This window comes from Medicago truncatula, chromosome 2 (genome assembly GCF_003473485.1).
Source record: "Medicago truncatula cultivar Jemalong A17 chromosome 2, MtrunA17r5.0-ANR, whole genome shotgun sequence".
Lineage (NCBI taxonomy): Eukaryota > Viridiplantae > Streptophyta > Magnoliopsida > Fabales > Fabaceae > Medicago > Medicago truncatula.
Genome location: NC_053043.1, coordinates 1,653,894 through 1,671,885, shown reverse-complemented (window position 1 = coordinate 1,671,885; position 17,992 = coordinate 1,653,894). Strand labels below are relative to the sequence as shown.

Sequence of the window (17,992 nt, the reverse complement as noted above, 5' to 3'; positions counted from 1 at the left end):
TTGCACCGTGGTATAACATAGCCAAATACAATCTTGTCGATGTAGCATGGATAATTGACATTACTCATTAGTACCGTGTCTTTACTTTTTCATGGTGGCACTGCATTTCTACGGTGTCTTAGCTTCCATTTCTTATTTTTGCTCACTTTTATTATTTTTTAATAATAGGTGTGTTTTTATATTACTTTTAGGGTCTTGTTAACTTGTATTCTAAGAGCACAAGATAAAAAACTAAATAAAAAAATTTAACTTTGGAAATTGTGCTTTCAATACCTCAAAAGCTTAAAAAGTTATCTTTTCTATTTTAAGATTCTTATACCACTCATATGGGTGGCATGGATATAGGTGCTCTAAGAGAAAATGATCTATTTATACGAAGTTCTATGAGAAAGTAAGTAAAAGTTTAAAAAAAATCGTTTGAACGAGAAATCCAATTGAGTTTTTTCGAACTAACTGTACATTTGGTTTGCACATTGGGTTTGCAGGACTAATTTGTTTTAAGAGTATTAATAATTGAACTGCATTCAGTAAGTCAACCCTGCTGGTATAGTTTTTTCAGGTAAGTCATTAAAACTCTCTTGTCATCTTTGAGTATGGACAAAAAAGTGTCATGGGTTTAATCTTGAATTTTTTTTTAACTTTTTTCAAACAAGACAATAAATGCCAAATGTGAGAAGGAAGAATACAAGAAATTTGCTAGAGTACTTTGAAGGCAAGGAATCTCGTGCGACTCTAATGGACTTTGCTGACAGTGTCTCAGAAAGTCAAAAAGTTTCCTTCTCTAGCAGTCTAGCTTTTGTTTTTTGTTCTAAATCCATACACTAGTGTTTATATACCAGTAAAAGATAAATGGTCAAATTACAATGGCAATGTTACTGTTTAGTCTTAAAAACGATGTTGAACTCAATTAGAATTTTTATTTGTGATACATTATGATACATATTCATAAAAATTGTATACTAATTATGAATGACACTTATTTCAATAAAAAAAAAATTTATGAAATATACTTTAGACCGATGAATTTTACTTATTTCTCAATATAATACTTGACTATAATTAATTAAGGTGATGTTAACATATAGTATCTTAAGAGCATTGTTTAAAAAACCTAAAAAACGAAATTATGTTTTTAAAATACAAGGCAAATGTTTTTGAAAGTTTTTTATGTAGTAATTATCTTTTCGATTACTTAAACAATATTTTAAGGGTGTCTGTTAGCATTTTTTATTAATTAACTAATTATCATAAATCAAACATTATCGACTACTTTTTTGATTTAAAAGAGTATAATGTCGAAATTTACCCTGACAAAACGTTGAGAAATGAAAAATTGCATGTTCACTTCCGCATCTGAGTATATCCAATGTCTTTTGATGTTATTATTATATGAATGGTACTTGTACTTACAACACCAATGTCAACTACTTTATGAAATGGTGAACAATTTTTATTCAAAGAAATATTCAAACAATTTCAATAATGAATGTAAATTTATTGATTCTATCAAGGAATTAATTCTTTTAAAAAATATCTACTTTTTAATAGACGAGTCAGACTCCACGCCCAACAGGTATATGTAATTGAATACCATACATTTGAACTTGTTTTGTTGATATTAAGAACAAACGATTGATGATGAATATAAGATATAAAACTTTCTTGCATAAAAATAAATACAATTCAATTTTTGGTGTTGTGTAAGACTTTCTTGCTTATGATATTGTAAATATGAAAAGGGTCAACACCCCTTGGTTGCATTGCATGAATTTTTGCCTGGTGGAAGGAAGCCAAGTCAAAATCTCATAAAGGTATAGAAAAAGGAAAAGGAAAATGTGGTGCAATGAGTTAACGCATGGTCAACATCATCACAATAATCAGCATTCATCATGCCACGAGTTTACACGCGTTAAAATAGTCATAAAGTATTATTACTATCAAGGATTCTCCAAGCACATGTAAATGTCCCCTCACATGATTAACACGGGAACTTACTTCCCTTCCCCTGCAATGTCTCAATTGGGTTCACAGGGAAAATGAAACTAGTGTATCTTTATATCACTTAGTAAATAATTCAATGACTTCTTTTTATCTGGTTCAGCTCAGTGGCCTAATTCAACACAATCTACCTCCCTCAAAAAATAGCTTCATTTTATAACCACTTTAAGCTTTGTTTGGCAATGACAAATTTTGAGCTTATAACGTATAAGAAAAAAAATAAAAAAATAAGATATGCAAGATAATATTTTTTATCACAAATTTAAAGCTTATTTTTACTAACTTATCCCTTTTCTCTCAATTTCACCCGTGTCATCTTCCTTGGCTTGGAAAAATTGAAATATTAAATTGTTATGTTATTTCATATTTATAAACAAGTTCAACCCTTAATTCCACCAAACACTACAAATTCAATCAACTATCTCATCCGCTATAAGAAAGCTTACAAGCTATTCAATATAAGTTTATCATCAGCTACATGCTATTTCTTGTCTAACAAAGCCTAAGCATCAGATTAGGGATGAGTTCAAATTAGTACTTGTGTTGTGTTTTCCAACTCATTCTATTATTATTATATACACATATACATACATGAAGCTGAAAAAGCATTTCATGATAGGGTGAAATGGAAAAGGTTAAAGAAAAAAAATGTAAGCAATAAAACAAGCCAGATAATAATTAGCACTTAGTTATAATTCCTCGGCCACAGTCGACTTTTGTACAAATTTTAGTAAGCAAGCTAAGTTACACCATTATGTTACAACCCTAACCAATTATAAATATAATCTTATCCAGTCATAATAAAATTACCACAAATAAAATCAAACCATGTCTCATTAGATTACAGTATCTGAAATGTCCAATCAAAATGCATGCTAGCTATTAAAACCTATGTATATATTATATTCAGCCTTCGGTCCAAGTAATTTGGATTAGAAATATTTACATCAAGATGATGTTAGGACTTCCCCTATGCCAAACAAAGCCAACTGGACATATATTAACAGCGGGGACAATAGGATTAACCTGCAGATAATCAATCAAATGCTATAGGGTTGAAATTTTCATCATCTAAAAGCATATCAATATCAATCAAATCCTCCACACCATCAACTGTCTCTTCAGAACTCATCCCCATATTACAATCCTGCCAGATATAAAATTATAGTGAGCTTGGTCAGAAAAAGTTATTGTGAGCATATCATTAAGCATAATATTTTAACGAGTTTAGACCTCTGTTGTCAAAGCGGAAACGCGGCGCGACGCGGCCACCCCAAAAATTGACGCGGCGCGGTATGCGGGCGCGACGCGGGCGCTATTACATGACGCGGACACTAATATATTTAATACTAAAATACTATACTGTTGAAAAAGAAATACTAAAACAACTTAAATATTACTCAATTCATAATTTGAAATAAAACATGTCTTAGGCAAAACATACATAAGAACATACTTGCAAGAAATACTAATAAAATTCAAGGTAGCAAACACTTTAAACCTCTAAAGCTTAAAGTAACAAAAGTACTAAACATGAAATAAAACTTCGAATTCAATAATCATGAGCAGCTGAGATATGGAATGATGGATGAGGTGAAAGATCTGAGCAGCTGAGAGATGAAGCGAAGAGATGATGGAATGAAGTGAAGAGATGAAGTGAAAACCTAATAGTGTTGTACGATTGAATTGGGAGAAGAGGAGAAGAACTTTGTGCTGTACGATTGAATTGGGAGAAGAGGAGAAGAAGCGGCTGTTCTCTGTACGATGGAATGAAGTGAAGAAATAGGGCTTTGAAAATTACAAAATTAACCCTTCTAATGTCACTTAAGTGAGGGGTAATTCTGTAATTTCGCTTCGACCCGGAAACGCGCCGCGTTAGACCCGCTCCCGCTCCACGAAAAGCGGCCGCGAAACCCGGTTTTCAGCCGCTTTTGCCTAACGCGCGATGCGGTCGCGTTCTGACGCGCTAGGCTGTTTTCAGCCGCTCCGCGCCGCGTTAGGCCGCTATTGACAACAGAGGTTTAGACAATTTGCAGATGTTAGAAAATTTACCTTCTTTTGACGGAAGTCTTCAACAACATTTAGCACCCGCCGGTATTGAGCCCGCGCCTCCGGATACTGAACCATGGACTTCACCCTAGAAAGGGCCTTTTGGATCTTTTCCTCTTTTTGTTTTCGTCCTTCCTTTAAATAATCGTAATCATCCTCTTTCAGAGAATCATTTTGTTGACTGGGGGCTTTATTAAGGGCTTCTGGTCGAAACCCACGTAGACCACTACCCTTGCGTCTCCAGCGTAATATAATCTTCTCCAGGATTCCCACAGACCAGATGACAGTTTTATACTGCTTCCTTACCTGGTGACCTCTTACATGGGCCTTAAAACCACAAAATTATAAACAGTCAGTGGAAGCAAGTCACAAATGCACAGGGATAGTCAAATATAATAGATACCAAAAAGGAAACAACGAGTACAAGAGGTCTGTTACTTTTGGGGTACAAAAAAGGTGCAAAGCAATACGATAGCGGCAAAGTTGGCTTCACAAACATCAACATCACACCTAAAACTTGGGCTAGAGGTAATTGAACTACAAGCTCGTTGGTAGTCCCTGAATATTTTATCTAGTAGCTTTAAAATACTATTTTGAGAATGTTAGTTGTATCTCACCAGTTTGAAGATTTTAACTTTTCTCCTTAACAGGTCGTGGCAGTAGGGTAATCAAGGAAAGACTTCAATGTAATTGTGATCCGTATGATATATTGATATTATTCAATGGTATACTTCAGTTTAAAGTAAAATACCACTCCTTTCAATGGTTCTTAATTGCCCTGGAACATCCATGATATAGGATCACTTTTAAGGCCTCCACTTGGTGCCCAAGCATGTGATCTGATGAGGGGGTTTTATTGAAAAATGAACCCAATATGAACTTTTTGACGCATGCTCTCTTCACATTGCCTTCTCAAACTTGACAATCACAATGTGGGATCCACATGTACACAAGTTATCGAAGGGGCAAACAGAGATGAAAAAGTATGTATTAGAAGATATGAGAAGATCTTATATATTATTATCTAGTGTCTAATATCCTAAAATTATATCTTAAGATTAGTTTTCATATTTGAGTTATTATCGTAATTTGTTTTCCTTTTTAATTAAGATAAGTTTGTACCAGTATCAATGAGGGTTGGTGCCTAATCTTTTGTATCAACAATTATTGCAAATTACAATCACAGTTCAAAGTCTTCATTTTTTGTATCCCCACTTTATATAAACTCAACAGTACTACCAAAGTATTTTAGCATTCTTAACCAGAGTATTTATTGAACAAACTCCTCACCAATATAATCAATTTTGCACCTTCAATAAGAACATCTAATATATGCCAAAATAATGTCCCTAATTTTAAAATTGAATGAAGTAAATAGAACGAATCACTGAACCTGGATTTTCACAATTCTTTGACGAATGAGCAAGAATTCTTTTCTCTTCTTCCAACCACGGAACTTTTTCTGTATTTGAGTTGCAGCAGCATTGACTAGGCCATCTCCTTGTCCTGACTTGCGTGCCTTAGAAGCTAGAAGAGAAAGAGCCCGCTGATCTAACAAACCAAATTCATCATCATCATCCTCATCCTGAGTTAACTGCTTCCTCTGAAAGGACTGCATTCTGAATACTTGATGTATGCGATCGGCAGCTTGAGTCGCATTACGGACAGCGGTTAGAGAATCTTTAAGGCATAGGGCATCAGGCATATCATTATAGATCACAGGTGTTGCAGTTCGTTCTGAAACTGTCTGCACTGCTTTTGTTCTTGAAACTTCTTGCTGACCACCTTTGTGTAGATCATCCACTGTGAGGGATTCAAGGTGGCTGGTTAACGAAGACTCTGCTAGAAAACCAGAGAGTCCTTTGTTCCCATTGCTAGAGGCGAGATCTGCAGCTGTTCTGCCTGAAGGAAATTCTGGAGATGGATCCGTCAATGCTCCACAATCTGCACCCATATGTACAAGGGCACCAACTGTCCGCTCTCTGAACAAAGGACAACAGACGATATATGAACCAATTTGAGTTATGATGAATATAATACTTAAAGCAAAATTGTAGAAAATACTCTGATCTGCCTTTAACTGGCCAAATCATTTACTTCAGGGATAACTCTAAGCGAGCAAATTTATATGCATAAGGAAAACAGCTGTTATGTTTAGCACCAAACAGTTCAAAAATTTAAAAGGGGGAGGGGAAATTTTTTATTCATGCAACATAAATGAATTTTCTTACTTCCTTTGCAGAAAGAAACTTAAAATAGCTTCGTATGCTAGGACAAGCAGAATTTGTAAACAAATTCACAGCTCAAAAAGTCTAAGAATACTAAAAACAAGAGTAATAAAGTAAAGGTCTAACCAAATTAGTGGACAGAACTTGTGTTATGCGGAATCAATTTAACACAAAAAAGAGGGGGGCAATTCTCAATTATCCTAACCTGCCACAGGATGCCGCCCAATGTAAGGCCGTCCAACCATTCACATCACGGAAGTTGATATTAACTCCAGCAGCTAAAATTAGGATTATTGCCCAGTCATAACCAAGACCGGCTGCTAAATGTAGCACGCCCTGCCCGTCCTTATCTAACACATTTGGCCCTTTACCACTCTCAGTTACCTTGTGAAGAAGCCATGAGTACAGTTTCTCTTTAAACTGCCTATGAAACAGATGCTTCTTCACCTTGTGTCGTGATATATCCATCTCTACAGTCTGCTCTTCCTTACTTGAATATTCTTCTTCCTCTCTCAGTGAAATAAGCTTAAGAATTAAGCTCCTTTTCTCTGTATCGCCTTCAAAGGTTTGATTTGAAGGGTGCACTGGTTTCAAAGAAAGAAACTCCTCCAGCCGCAAATGAAGTAGCATGTCATTCGAACTGTTGAAAAAATCTGTATAATCTACATTTCTGGAATAGCCGTCTCTGAAATCAAATTCACGCACTTCACTGCAAGCTAACCTATTGGCACATGTTACATAGAAAGGGACCCGCCCAACCTTGTGAGGAGGAGCTTGACAACACAGAATTCCATTAGCTACAACCTCAGCAGGAACCTCAACTTCCCCAAACATACAGGACCAGTTACAGGCTGTAACATCTGGTTGACTTTTCAAAAAGGATCCAATAATCAACACCTGCACAGTTTTGAAAAGGATAAGATATCGAACAAACTGAATCTAGGTCTTTCCCGATTCATCTTTGCATTGGAAATCCAAATAGAAAAGAAGTGCAACAAATAATCAAATATAGCATACTAAAGGAGGAGAAAAAGAAGGAATATTGTTAGGATCCATTACAAAATACCAAGAGGTAAAAAGAAATACAACAAAAAAAAAATACAAAATGAAGAACACTTAAAACTAAGATATAGAGAGAAAAACTGTGTGCATCTAACCAGAGGGGGAGTTGTTGGTATCTGAAAATGCCACATATAATACATATTTATTCCCATTATAGAAGAGGGTAAAAGACGGAAACCAAAGAGTAAGTAAATGATTGGTTGAATTATTCAATTTTAATAATGGATGCAAACATAGTAAGAATTGATATTTTGTCCTTATTTTCTTCTCAACATTTGCTGCCTTTCTTTATTACTGAAAGTACCCTAAAATTAGTACCTCAGTGTCTGACTCAGCATAAGCCCATTTAGGTGAAAAATCAGTTATGCTATACAGCTGATCCTGAGACAGAGATGGGCTCAGGGAGGTATCATCTATCACATGCCCACAATCATCTGCACTCCATGAAATACCAGGTGAGGATTGCATATTCAAATCGTCCACCTCTCCAAGGGCTTTAGTAATCCACCGATTGAAGCTATCAACCTTCCTCAAGCTCTCATCCCTATCCAATAATGTGCGTCTCACAGGTAAGGGATAATTAATAGTTTCTTCACTAGGAACTTCTTTTGTGGAATTAGACTTAAGGTCATCTCGCGGGTGTCCATCTACCTTCTCTTCCAAATAGTTTTGCTGTGCAAGCTTCTCTTTTGGCTCACCATGAAAACTAAACAAGACAGGATCAATTATAGAACTTCCATTATCAGATTCGTTCCCTAGTAAACCAGTTCCATAATCAGATGCAAATTCCAAACTCAATGATTGGGTAAAGGTTGGCATATGTCCCGTGTTGTCTTCAAAAGGAATCTGTGTCCAATCAATAACAATATGAAAATAGTTAAACTTTGTTGCTTAAAACTCATAAATAGCAATTTAAACATTTTATTTTGAACAAAAATAGTAGTTTAAACATTTAAATCCATATAAAATAAACCAAACAAACTCAATTAAAATATCAAAGTTTTAAATCAAGCAATCAAAAGATATTGAAACAAGCCAAAATAATAAAGTCATCAATTAGGTATTAAGTAAGAGGGCGTGTTAGTAAAAGCTCATCCCAACAGCAAGATGGATACATAATTCTGGACAAGGTTCAAGTCACTCAAAAAAAATAGTGATAAATAATGTATTACAGCATATCTAAATCTTCAGAAATAAAAACAGTAGTAACAATAATAAACCATTTACTGTGACACATGCAGCTCAAGACCGAAGAGTTAAAAATGTTCATCTCTGAGTTTGACTAATGGCAATCCGAATCTGTATCAAGATGATTATAGGCTGTGTTCTGAAATACAAAATGCAGAAACTAGAAATAAAATAACCTATGCAATTAGAACGTATCCAGTCTCTCCCAACATAACCCCTGTAACTCCTCCCTCACTGTATACACCCTCTGCCGAATCACACGCCAGCTACATTCCCTACTGCCAACTCAACAATTAATTAAATAATGGAAACCTTTCACTTTCTCCCTCTTGACCATGATTCCCTGCATGCACATTGTTTTCCTTACAACGCCTTAGTTACTACAGTGTCCTATCAGTCTCTAAGACTCTTGCACAATGACTTCTCACTCCAAAATATATATAATAGCCACAGATGATGCTACTGCATACTGATATGTATATTCGGCAGTTACATAAAATACCTGCCAATTTGATTGGAGAGGCTGAGAACTCCCTGCTCCAATAGCGAGGCCACTTCTGCTCATTGAAAAGTCACCCAAGATGTTATCTTCTTGGTCAAGGATGTTTGACAGTGAACCAGATGGGATGGAAGTAAAAGATACAAGAGAAGGATCAGCATGCAACTCAGCGGTGGATTGCAAGACCGTGTCCCATGATGCCTGGCCATCAATGCAAGTAGCACCATTTCCTCTAAATGTATCCCTGCTAAAAGGTGGGATATAATCCATTCCAGAAACTGATGACTGTCCATGATCACCTGAAAATATTTTCAATGTACAGAAAAACAACATAGTTGAGAGGTTAGACAAATAATAATGTCAGACAACAAAGCTCAATAAACATAGGCCAACGTGGCATTTAAAGGGACCATAATCTGACACAAATATCTCAGGCAAAAGTACACAGATATTAAAATCCTTCGCTTATTTTTCCATTTGCAAAATTTTGAAACCCCATGAACAAAATTTAGACAGAATCACCTGAATCAGCATCTTCACGTAAAGATGTATAGCTACTAGTTGGGCTCATGGAATCTGTACTTAGAGAAGGCACACTACTATAAGTTGCGGGAATGCCAGACGACGGAGAGTTGACCTTTTGAGAATCTGATATGACCTCATTGCTATCAGCGTTTCCTCCAATATTTGACTTGTTACTCTGAAAGATAGAGAATCCACAATACATCTATTAATGTCATACAAGTCGATCAATACCAGAACTACAAAACAAGGATCCCTCTACATCAAACAGCTTAAAACTGTTTCTGTCTGATTTAAGACTAATATGATGAAGGTTCCATTTGTTAAAAAAATTAAAAAATGTGATTTCAAATTTGTGTAAGTAAATGGTTATTTTTTCAGAGCAGAAACTCTTTAATTGGTTATATTTTTAAAAAGCATTTCCTTGAACAGATAGTTTGTTTTTTTTAATGGCAAATGTTGGTAATTAGTTGTTAGATTAGTTTTTCTCCTTCATCCGGGTTTGAACCTAGGACCTCCAATTTCTTATCCCTTAGCTCAAACCAGTTGAGCTACCCAATCCCCCTCTTTGAACAGATAGTTATAGCAACATCTTTCTTTCAAAAGAATGAAACAACATCACAAAATAATCAGAAATTATTTTTTTATTTCAAAAGCTTAAACAGACACAAAACCATTTTTTAGTATTATTTTTCTTATGAAAATAAAAGTTCTTTCATCTTTATATTGGTATCATCAGTTGAGATTTTAACAGAAATGGACGGGGTCTTCCCATGACAATACAAAATAGAATATCAGCTGAAGCTCAAACATCACAACAATATTTTGTAAGGTGTAATAATTAGACTTGGTTGCTAAACATTGATACTAAGAAAGCATATTCCACAATCCTCAAGGCAAGAAATTGATAAAGAACTCAAATAGAACCTGCATTAGAACATAGATTGGTGACTTTTTATCCTTAATCATAAACATGGCGATTTCATATTCCACTGGTTTTGATATACCTCATTAATTCATTTAGCAACACTAGTTAGAGCTTTGGCTATTTAATAACAAAGAGAACCAAAATTTCATATTCCACTGGTTTTTCATTTAGCAACACTAGTTAGCCCTTTGGCGATTTCATATTCCACTGGTTTTTCCTTAAATGTTTCACTTTATTTTCTAAAACAGAAAAACTCAAAATTTATGTAGATAACAAGTTTCAACCAAGTCCAAAGATGGAGTCTATAATTTGTCATCAACATATAATCCTAAAGCAAGAAACGAAAGAAAAAAAATAACAGCAGATGGAATTTAAAAACAAAAAACAAAGAAAATACCTTAACTTCCAAGTAATGGACAAATACTATGTGTGTATCCCTGCAGTAAAATATATAGATATATTCTTATCAATTATAAGAAGGAATATAATACATTAATACTTGGTAGATGTATATGAAAACTTAAAACTTACAACCCCAAATGGCATTAAAATAAAAAACTACTATCACCAAATTTGATATAACAAAAAAATTATTAAGGACAAATAGCTGGATTATAACCAAGGGGAGGATAATACAATAGAGAATATTAAAAACAAAAGAGAACAGCAAAGAGTAAGAATGATGTGACGCTTCCAACTTAGCAAATCTAAGCTAGCACCTTCATTGAAGTATCCATGAGGGTGCACAACATCAAAGAAAAGCTAAGAAGTGTAGATCTATTCACAGAAGAAATGCACTTTAAAGGAAAATACAAAGCAACATGTGTGTGAAATATCACTGTATTTTATATTCTATGACATACTAGTGTACAAAATCTTCAAGTAAATTAGTTCATACTCACTGTTCAAGCAACCAATAGCTTCGCCTTTGAAAATTTTCGTTTTCTTCTCCATGTGCATAGTAGCAGTGTAACGCATCAACACTTCCCACCTAAATTTGCTTGAAGGATACAACAACCCCAGTGAATAATTATTTAATGGTATAGAAACTTGCTTTACAATTAAAGAAGACTGACTAAAAAAACTTATGTAAGTTTTACCAAGACTTGATTATCTGTAGGTCCTACAAAGACTAGATTCATCAACAACTAATCAATCGTTCAAATTTTGGGTTACCTTTAATTTTTCATGAGCTTCTTTCACAGTTTTTCCATCTTTTTTCTTTCTCCAATTATGCCCGTCCTTTCTAAAGTATCTCAAAACCTTTCGGTCAAAAAGAAAAAGTGAACCACCTGTAAAATGCAAACCATTAAGAGTGTGTTTGTTTGAAGCCGTGTATAAATAAAAAGGCAAAATTACACTTTTAGTCCCTTAACTTAATTTCAGGTAACAGTTTTGTCCTTTATCTTTTTTTCATTTCAATTTGGTCCTTTTTGTCCATTTTTATATACATATTCAAGCTTCAAATCTAATATTCTTATGCAAACATAGACGCGGATCATAGATTTGAAGATTGAAAGACCATAAGAAAATAAAATCATGAATTTTAAGCTTAAAAATTCATATGAAAATGGACAAAAAGAACCAAATTGAAATGAAAAAAAGATAAAGGACCAAACTGTTACCTGAAATTAAGTTAAGGGACTAGTGTAATTTTGCCAAATAAAAACTATTCTAGGGAATGTAGTTTCCTTCTTTTTAGTACAGGTAATAAAAAATATTCATGGATGTTAGTTATTCTCAGAAATCTAGATTACATATGTTTTTCCTACTTTCGATTCCCGTGTGAAGGGGTGGGAGTCTTATATTACCATAGGAATATAAGTTATTTTTTAATTCTTCTAACCATATCTTCCCATTTTAACCTCATTCAACCTTATTTTATTTTATTATATTTATGAATTCATTTAGTTTCGAACTGAAAAAATTAAAAAGCACTCTTAGAAATGATAAATATTTACCAAACACCTTTTTTCAGAATAATGTTCCTGGTATTATTATTATCAGGAAAAACAATACGAAGAATATAATCATATGCCTTGAGCCAAATGCCACCTATCTGGTGTCTTTAGAAGCATGCACTAGTAATAGGAGCTAATAGATGGATTGAAGTTCAAATAAAGCAAGATTTTCACCAGAAGCAAAATACTAGAAGTAATGTCCTAAAAACTATTGAACTATCAAGGTTATGCAATAAGCATGAGGTACTCTTTTGCAACCAAATTTCATGAAAAATTACTTAGGAATTGCCAGAGTGGACATTTTCCTTTAAAAGAACTATATAGGATTACTGAAACAGGAACGCCTGAAGTTCGTATAATGAGCAGTTTAAAACTTCATACAGATTTGAAAAGAACTATATTCAGCTGAACGGGCCCAAGGAGAGCAGACAGTCATATCCAAACCACAACATTTTACACCTAGAAGACTGTTACTAATTCCAGTAAATAATTATGTTAAAACCCAGAAGCGAAAAAACAATTCAACAAAAGCTTCTAAGCTTATGCTTTTGTGTGAATTTGTTAACCCGTATATCTAAGAATTCCGTGATAGTGTATAAAAGTGCTAAATAATTTATCAGAAACATATGCAATAACCGTACTCGGTGGCCTTGTATGAGGTTCTGGTGTGATATGAAACATCCGATAATTACGAAGAATTTCACAAATTTCTGCCGGTCGCAACCACCGATGTTGGGCTTCAAATTGTAATTGCTGAATGTCTGCACATAAAATTGTAATATTGTATTACATACGCATAAAAATTTATTCAAGCAAACTTAAAGAACTATAACATAGCCACAAAAGTCATATGCATCAATAAGAAAATAATTAGTTACTACAAAAAGGAAATATACGACTCAACAACACATGCCGTCGGCTATCAGCTGAATATTGAAGTCAAAGTGTCCAGTCAACGCACACATTAAGCAACCCATTTATCTCTAAAAAACCACTTTAGCTACCAAATATAAACTTTCCTTCAGAAACTGTTCGACTTTAGTCTATTTAAGCGAGTGTCTGGATTGGCTTACTTTGTGTTCAGTATCATTAAAAATTTGAAATCAAAATGTTGAGACTTTTTAGCAGAAATGATTTTCTGGTAAAATTAACTGAATGCAAGTGGATACTGAGTCATCTTTGTTCTCTGAACATGCTAATGATTGTTAGTGGGTATTGTCAGACAGACCCCCTCTTCCCAACCATTTCTCTATCTAACAAAAACAAAAGATGTATGTCAATCATCTACATGATAAATAAGTAGCATCTCCACCAAAAATGTTAAGGCGTCACATTATATCATGAAAAAGGTGTTGGGTTGCTTGAAATTAATAAAATCACATAATAGATGAAAGCCTTCAGTTTAACTTCCACTTTGAATTGCCATATGTGTTGAGTATGTAAAAAGTGATATAAAATTATATTACAAGTCCACGATAGCAACTAGCTATTTGCAAGAGTTCAAATCAACTTGACAAATGATGATTCCACAACCAGTGTTTCACACCAAACATCCCTTTTCCTACATAGAAATTAAAGTCACATCATTGATACATGCTTTCACCAATTGCATATTTCTAATTTGCAATCTTCACCAATAAGCTATTTACTGAACTACATCACCACCAATTCCAATAGACTCTTCTTTCAGCGGTCACATAAATAGAACTAATTTAGCGATATGGCCATTTTCTATGTTATGTTTGAAGCATTGTATCCTCTATTTAAATTCATTTTTCTTACCCTAGTTGTATGACTGCCTTACTAAAGTTATATTCATATATTCATGTCAGATAGTATAAAATACCACTATTCTGTCTGAATCCTACTTTTTTTTTTGTACAAATAAGGGTAAAATGCTGTTGTATGGCTGCTTTACTAAAGTTACATTCATATGCACATCAGATATTGCAAAATACCACTAGTTTGAATCCTACTTTTTTTCGTACAAATAAGGGTAAAATGTTGTGAGAACATGATAAATTAGTGTTTTATTTTGTCCATATTAACAATTATACAACAACAACAACCAAGCCTTATCCCACTAAGTGGGGATTTGGTCCATGTCATAGAGATTCGACAAAGTTTTACGTTGGCTGTCGAGGCCTAACACAACCCTCTCCTTTTACCCGGGCTTGGGACCGGCCTTGGCAGGATTCCATATTAACAATTATGACTTTTGAAAACTTGATGCCACTTTAATTACATTTAAAATTTGCTCAAAGAAATAAATTTGTAATGACACTTATAGTCGCTCTTGTCAGGATTCATATTTTTATCTTGTATTTTTTTTATCCCGCCAAGTTATATCCTACACTTTTATATAGACATATCCTCTTATTGTGTCCTGTCATAACTGCAATCAGTGTTCCTAACCCTTTTTTCTTTCAAAGATCCTTGCAAACCATGCCATCAGATGGCCTAGCATGGCTTCTAGCAAACTAAATAGCTTCTTGTGATTGGGCAACTCGCAGAAATCAAACAGCTTTTTGTGAAAATTCAAAACAAAAAAAATAAAATCCAATGACTATAACAAGGTGTTCAGCTATTAAGTAATATGTCACTTCAGTCTCAGGCTTCCACCATGGCCTTCGAAGTTATTGAAGTTCCTCTAACTGCAGATGAAATCCACCTTCCTAAGGCTTCCATCTCTATCAACCAAACATCATCTTCCATTCCTTGTTTCTAACAACCAGGCTGAAGTTTTCTTCCCTATGGTATTACAACACAACTTTACGCAGCCTAAACGAAAAAGCTTTCATGACCCAAATAAGAACCTGTTTGGATTGGCTTATCTGAACATATCTACCGGAAAAATCACTTGCAACACCATTTAGAAGAACTTATGAAAACAGCTTATGACATGCTCATAAGCTGTTTTCAGCTTATTTCCATAAGCTCTCTATAATAGCTTATAGATTAAACAAAAACAGTTTGACTTAATTTTATCATGTATTGTAGAAATATCCTATTCATAAGCGCTTATCTTATAAGCTGAAAAATAAGGTGTTTATCCAAACAACAACCAAGTTTTTAGTAACAAATTTGACAATACTAAGTTAATTCATCAGAGGAGTTAAAGAAACTGGAACTGTGCAACTGTAATCAGCTTTACTCATCAGATAAAAGCAAACTTATGAAAACAGCTTATAGCTTATAAAAAAACAATTGAACTTAATTTTATCGTTTGCTATACAAATAGCTTGTACATAAGCACTTATTAAAAGAGATGCTAAAAGTGAAGCAATACGCATCAATGATTCATGTCACTGACATCAAGACAAGCTAATTGAAGTAAAACAGTAATCAAACCCTAATTTTAGATTTTAACATAAAATAATGACAAGATCCAAGCATTGAAAAATGAATTAGCAAAGAAATAGATAGAAAAGTGACCTAATCGAGGACCTAAACCAAAAGAAGGAGGTTCAGCCATGGCGAAGAGTGAATCTGAGATCAACGCGAAATGTTCTTCGTCTTCTTCTTCTTCTTCTTCGTTATTTTATTATTTTCGTTCTTTTTTTCTCTCAACTCTCAAGTGACGTGACAAAGTGAAAAACTGACGCTGTATTTTTGACATTTATTTGTCTTTATTTATTACTACTCCCTCCGTTTCATAATACCTGTCCATTTTAGAGAATAATTTTGTTTCACAATACTTATCACTTTCAAGTTTCAATGCAACATTAAGTATTATCTTGTCAATAATACCCTTGCATATTTATTGTAGAGAGAGAAAAAAATAAAATGAAATAATAAATGATTAAGGGTATTATAGAAAACACACATATTTTCATCAAAAATAACAAAATTTATTTAGTTTCTTGGTTGCTGCAATTTCTCCAAAATTTCTCAATTTCTCCAAAATTTAATTAAATAAATAAAACTATTTAAATAAATAAAACTTTCATCAATTTCTCCAAAATTTATTTATTTAATTTTTACGTGAAATTGTTTGTCCAAATTAGTGTATGGGGGGAAATTGATGAAAGTTTTGTTGATGACAAAGAGACCAATGGTTTTGTCCCACGTGGTGGGTAGGTGGGTCAATTTCAGACCAATATCTGGAATTCCGGGACGGTCTCCATCTTCTAGTTAAATTGATGAAAGTTTTTTAAATTTATACAACACATTTTTTAAATTGATTAAATAGTCAATTTAGTTCCTAAATTTGGTTTTTAATTCCTAAATTTTTTTATAGTTTTGTCATCAATTTGATTTTTAAACTACTAAAATCAATTAGAACATCGTTAAATTTTGAGAAGTACATCAATTTAATTCCTAAACTATGCTCTTGTCCATGAATTTGGCCCTTAAATGAGTCAACCAATCAAATTGATGAATTACTTATAGTTTAGTGATTTTTAGTTGATTTTAAAAGTTTATGGACCAAATTGGTGAGAGGGATGGCCCTGAGCACGGATCGAGGGGGCGGTAATTCAGAGCACCATAATTTTAGGGCAATCAAAAAATATATTTTTATTACCCATATATATCTCATAAAAAAATATAAAATGTTAGTTGCTGACAAAATTACTGGGGTAGAAAGTCAAAACTAATATAAAATGTTAGTGACTAAATGAAATATAAAATAAAATTACTCAACTACATGTACAAAAAAATATTAATTACATTCATAATTTTAGCAACTTAACCTACGAGTCATGAGTAAAAAGCAAGTGAATTATCTAATTGAGGTACTAAAATTGAAATAATGATAAGGAGTGTTATGAATAATAAAGAGTCAGATTTTTTGCTTTTGTATATTAAAAAAGTCACAATATTTTACCTAGTTTGTGAGTCTCTTTTCTTTCTAATTCTTATTTTCTATGACTAATCTCTCCATCTCAATTTATAAAGAAAAAACCGATGGAACAATGTATGAAAATTGAATGAAACCAACACTTAAAACTGTGTTCAATAGAAGAAGATGGAATTGAGATTATAGGGTTTCTATGGTTTTGAGAGAGAAAGAGAGATATGAGTAAAAGACTTATATAATTTTATTGAATGAATTGGAATATTTATTTACAAAGTATATGAAGCTATATATACATCAAGTGATGTAACAAACTAGTGAAACAAACCATAACAAACTATTAAGCAAAGATAAAAACTAATTCTAACTAAAATGAATTACTTAACCAATAAAAACATCTCTCCATCTCAATTATGCAACTATTAACACAAGAACGATCAATTAATTGCCAAGAGCATAGGTGTCGTATACCATTGATTATATCTTCATAAGATAGGAGTATGTGTCAATTGCAATTGTCAAACAATTTATTTATTATTTAATAGTCAAACGAATTTTCACTTTTGAGGAATCAACATTGAATTATGAAATGTTGTGATGATATAAACATTGAAATATGATCCATGTGTGCTGTTTTGATAAACATGTTGTCTTTAGTTAATTAAACTTGTCGAGCGAAGTCTAGACTCTGAAACATGGATCCTAGCTTAGAGCTAATTTGTTCACATTTCAAAGATTCATACCTATGCTCTTCTTGCA

General features: G+C 33.4%; 1 protein-coding gene across 1 annotated transcript; it reads right to left on the bottom strand.

Annotated features, from left to right (window-relative positions):
- Window positions 1–2,668: 2,668 nt before the first annotated feature.
- Window positions 2,669–16,028, bottom strand: LOC11433865 (calmodulin-binding transcription activator 2). Its single transcript, XM_003593150.4, has 12 exons — window positions 15,871–16,028; window positions 13,077–13,196; window positions 11,651–11,766; window positions 11,377–11,465; window positions 10,872–10,911; window positions 9,547–9,724; window positions 9,028–9,323; window positions 7,656–8,183; window positions 6,481–7,172; window positions 5,441–6,029; window positions 4,051–4,374; window positions 2,669–3,145 (listed from the first exon to the last, which is right to left on the bottom strand). Exons 1-12 carry the CDS (start codon window positions 15,908–15,910, stop codon window positions 3,035–3,037), a joined length of 3,123 nt encoding a protein of 1,040 aa, XP_003593198.2. The 5' UTR covers window positions 15,911–16,028; the 3' UTR covers window positions 2,669–3,034.
- Between the last annotated feature and the right edge of the window lie 1,964 nt (window positions 16,029–17,992).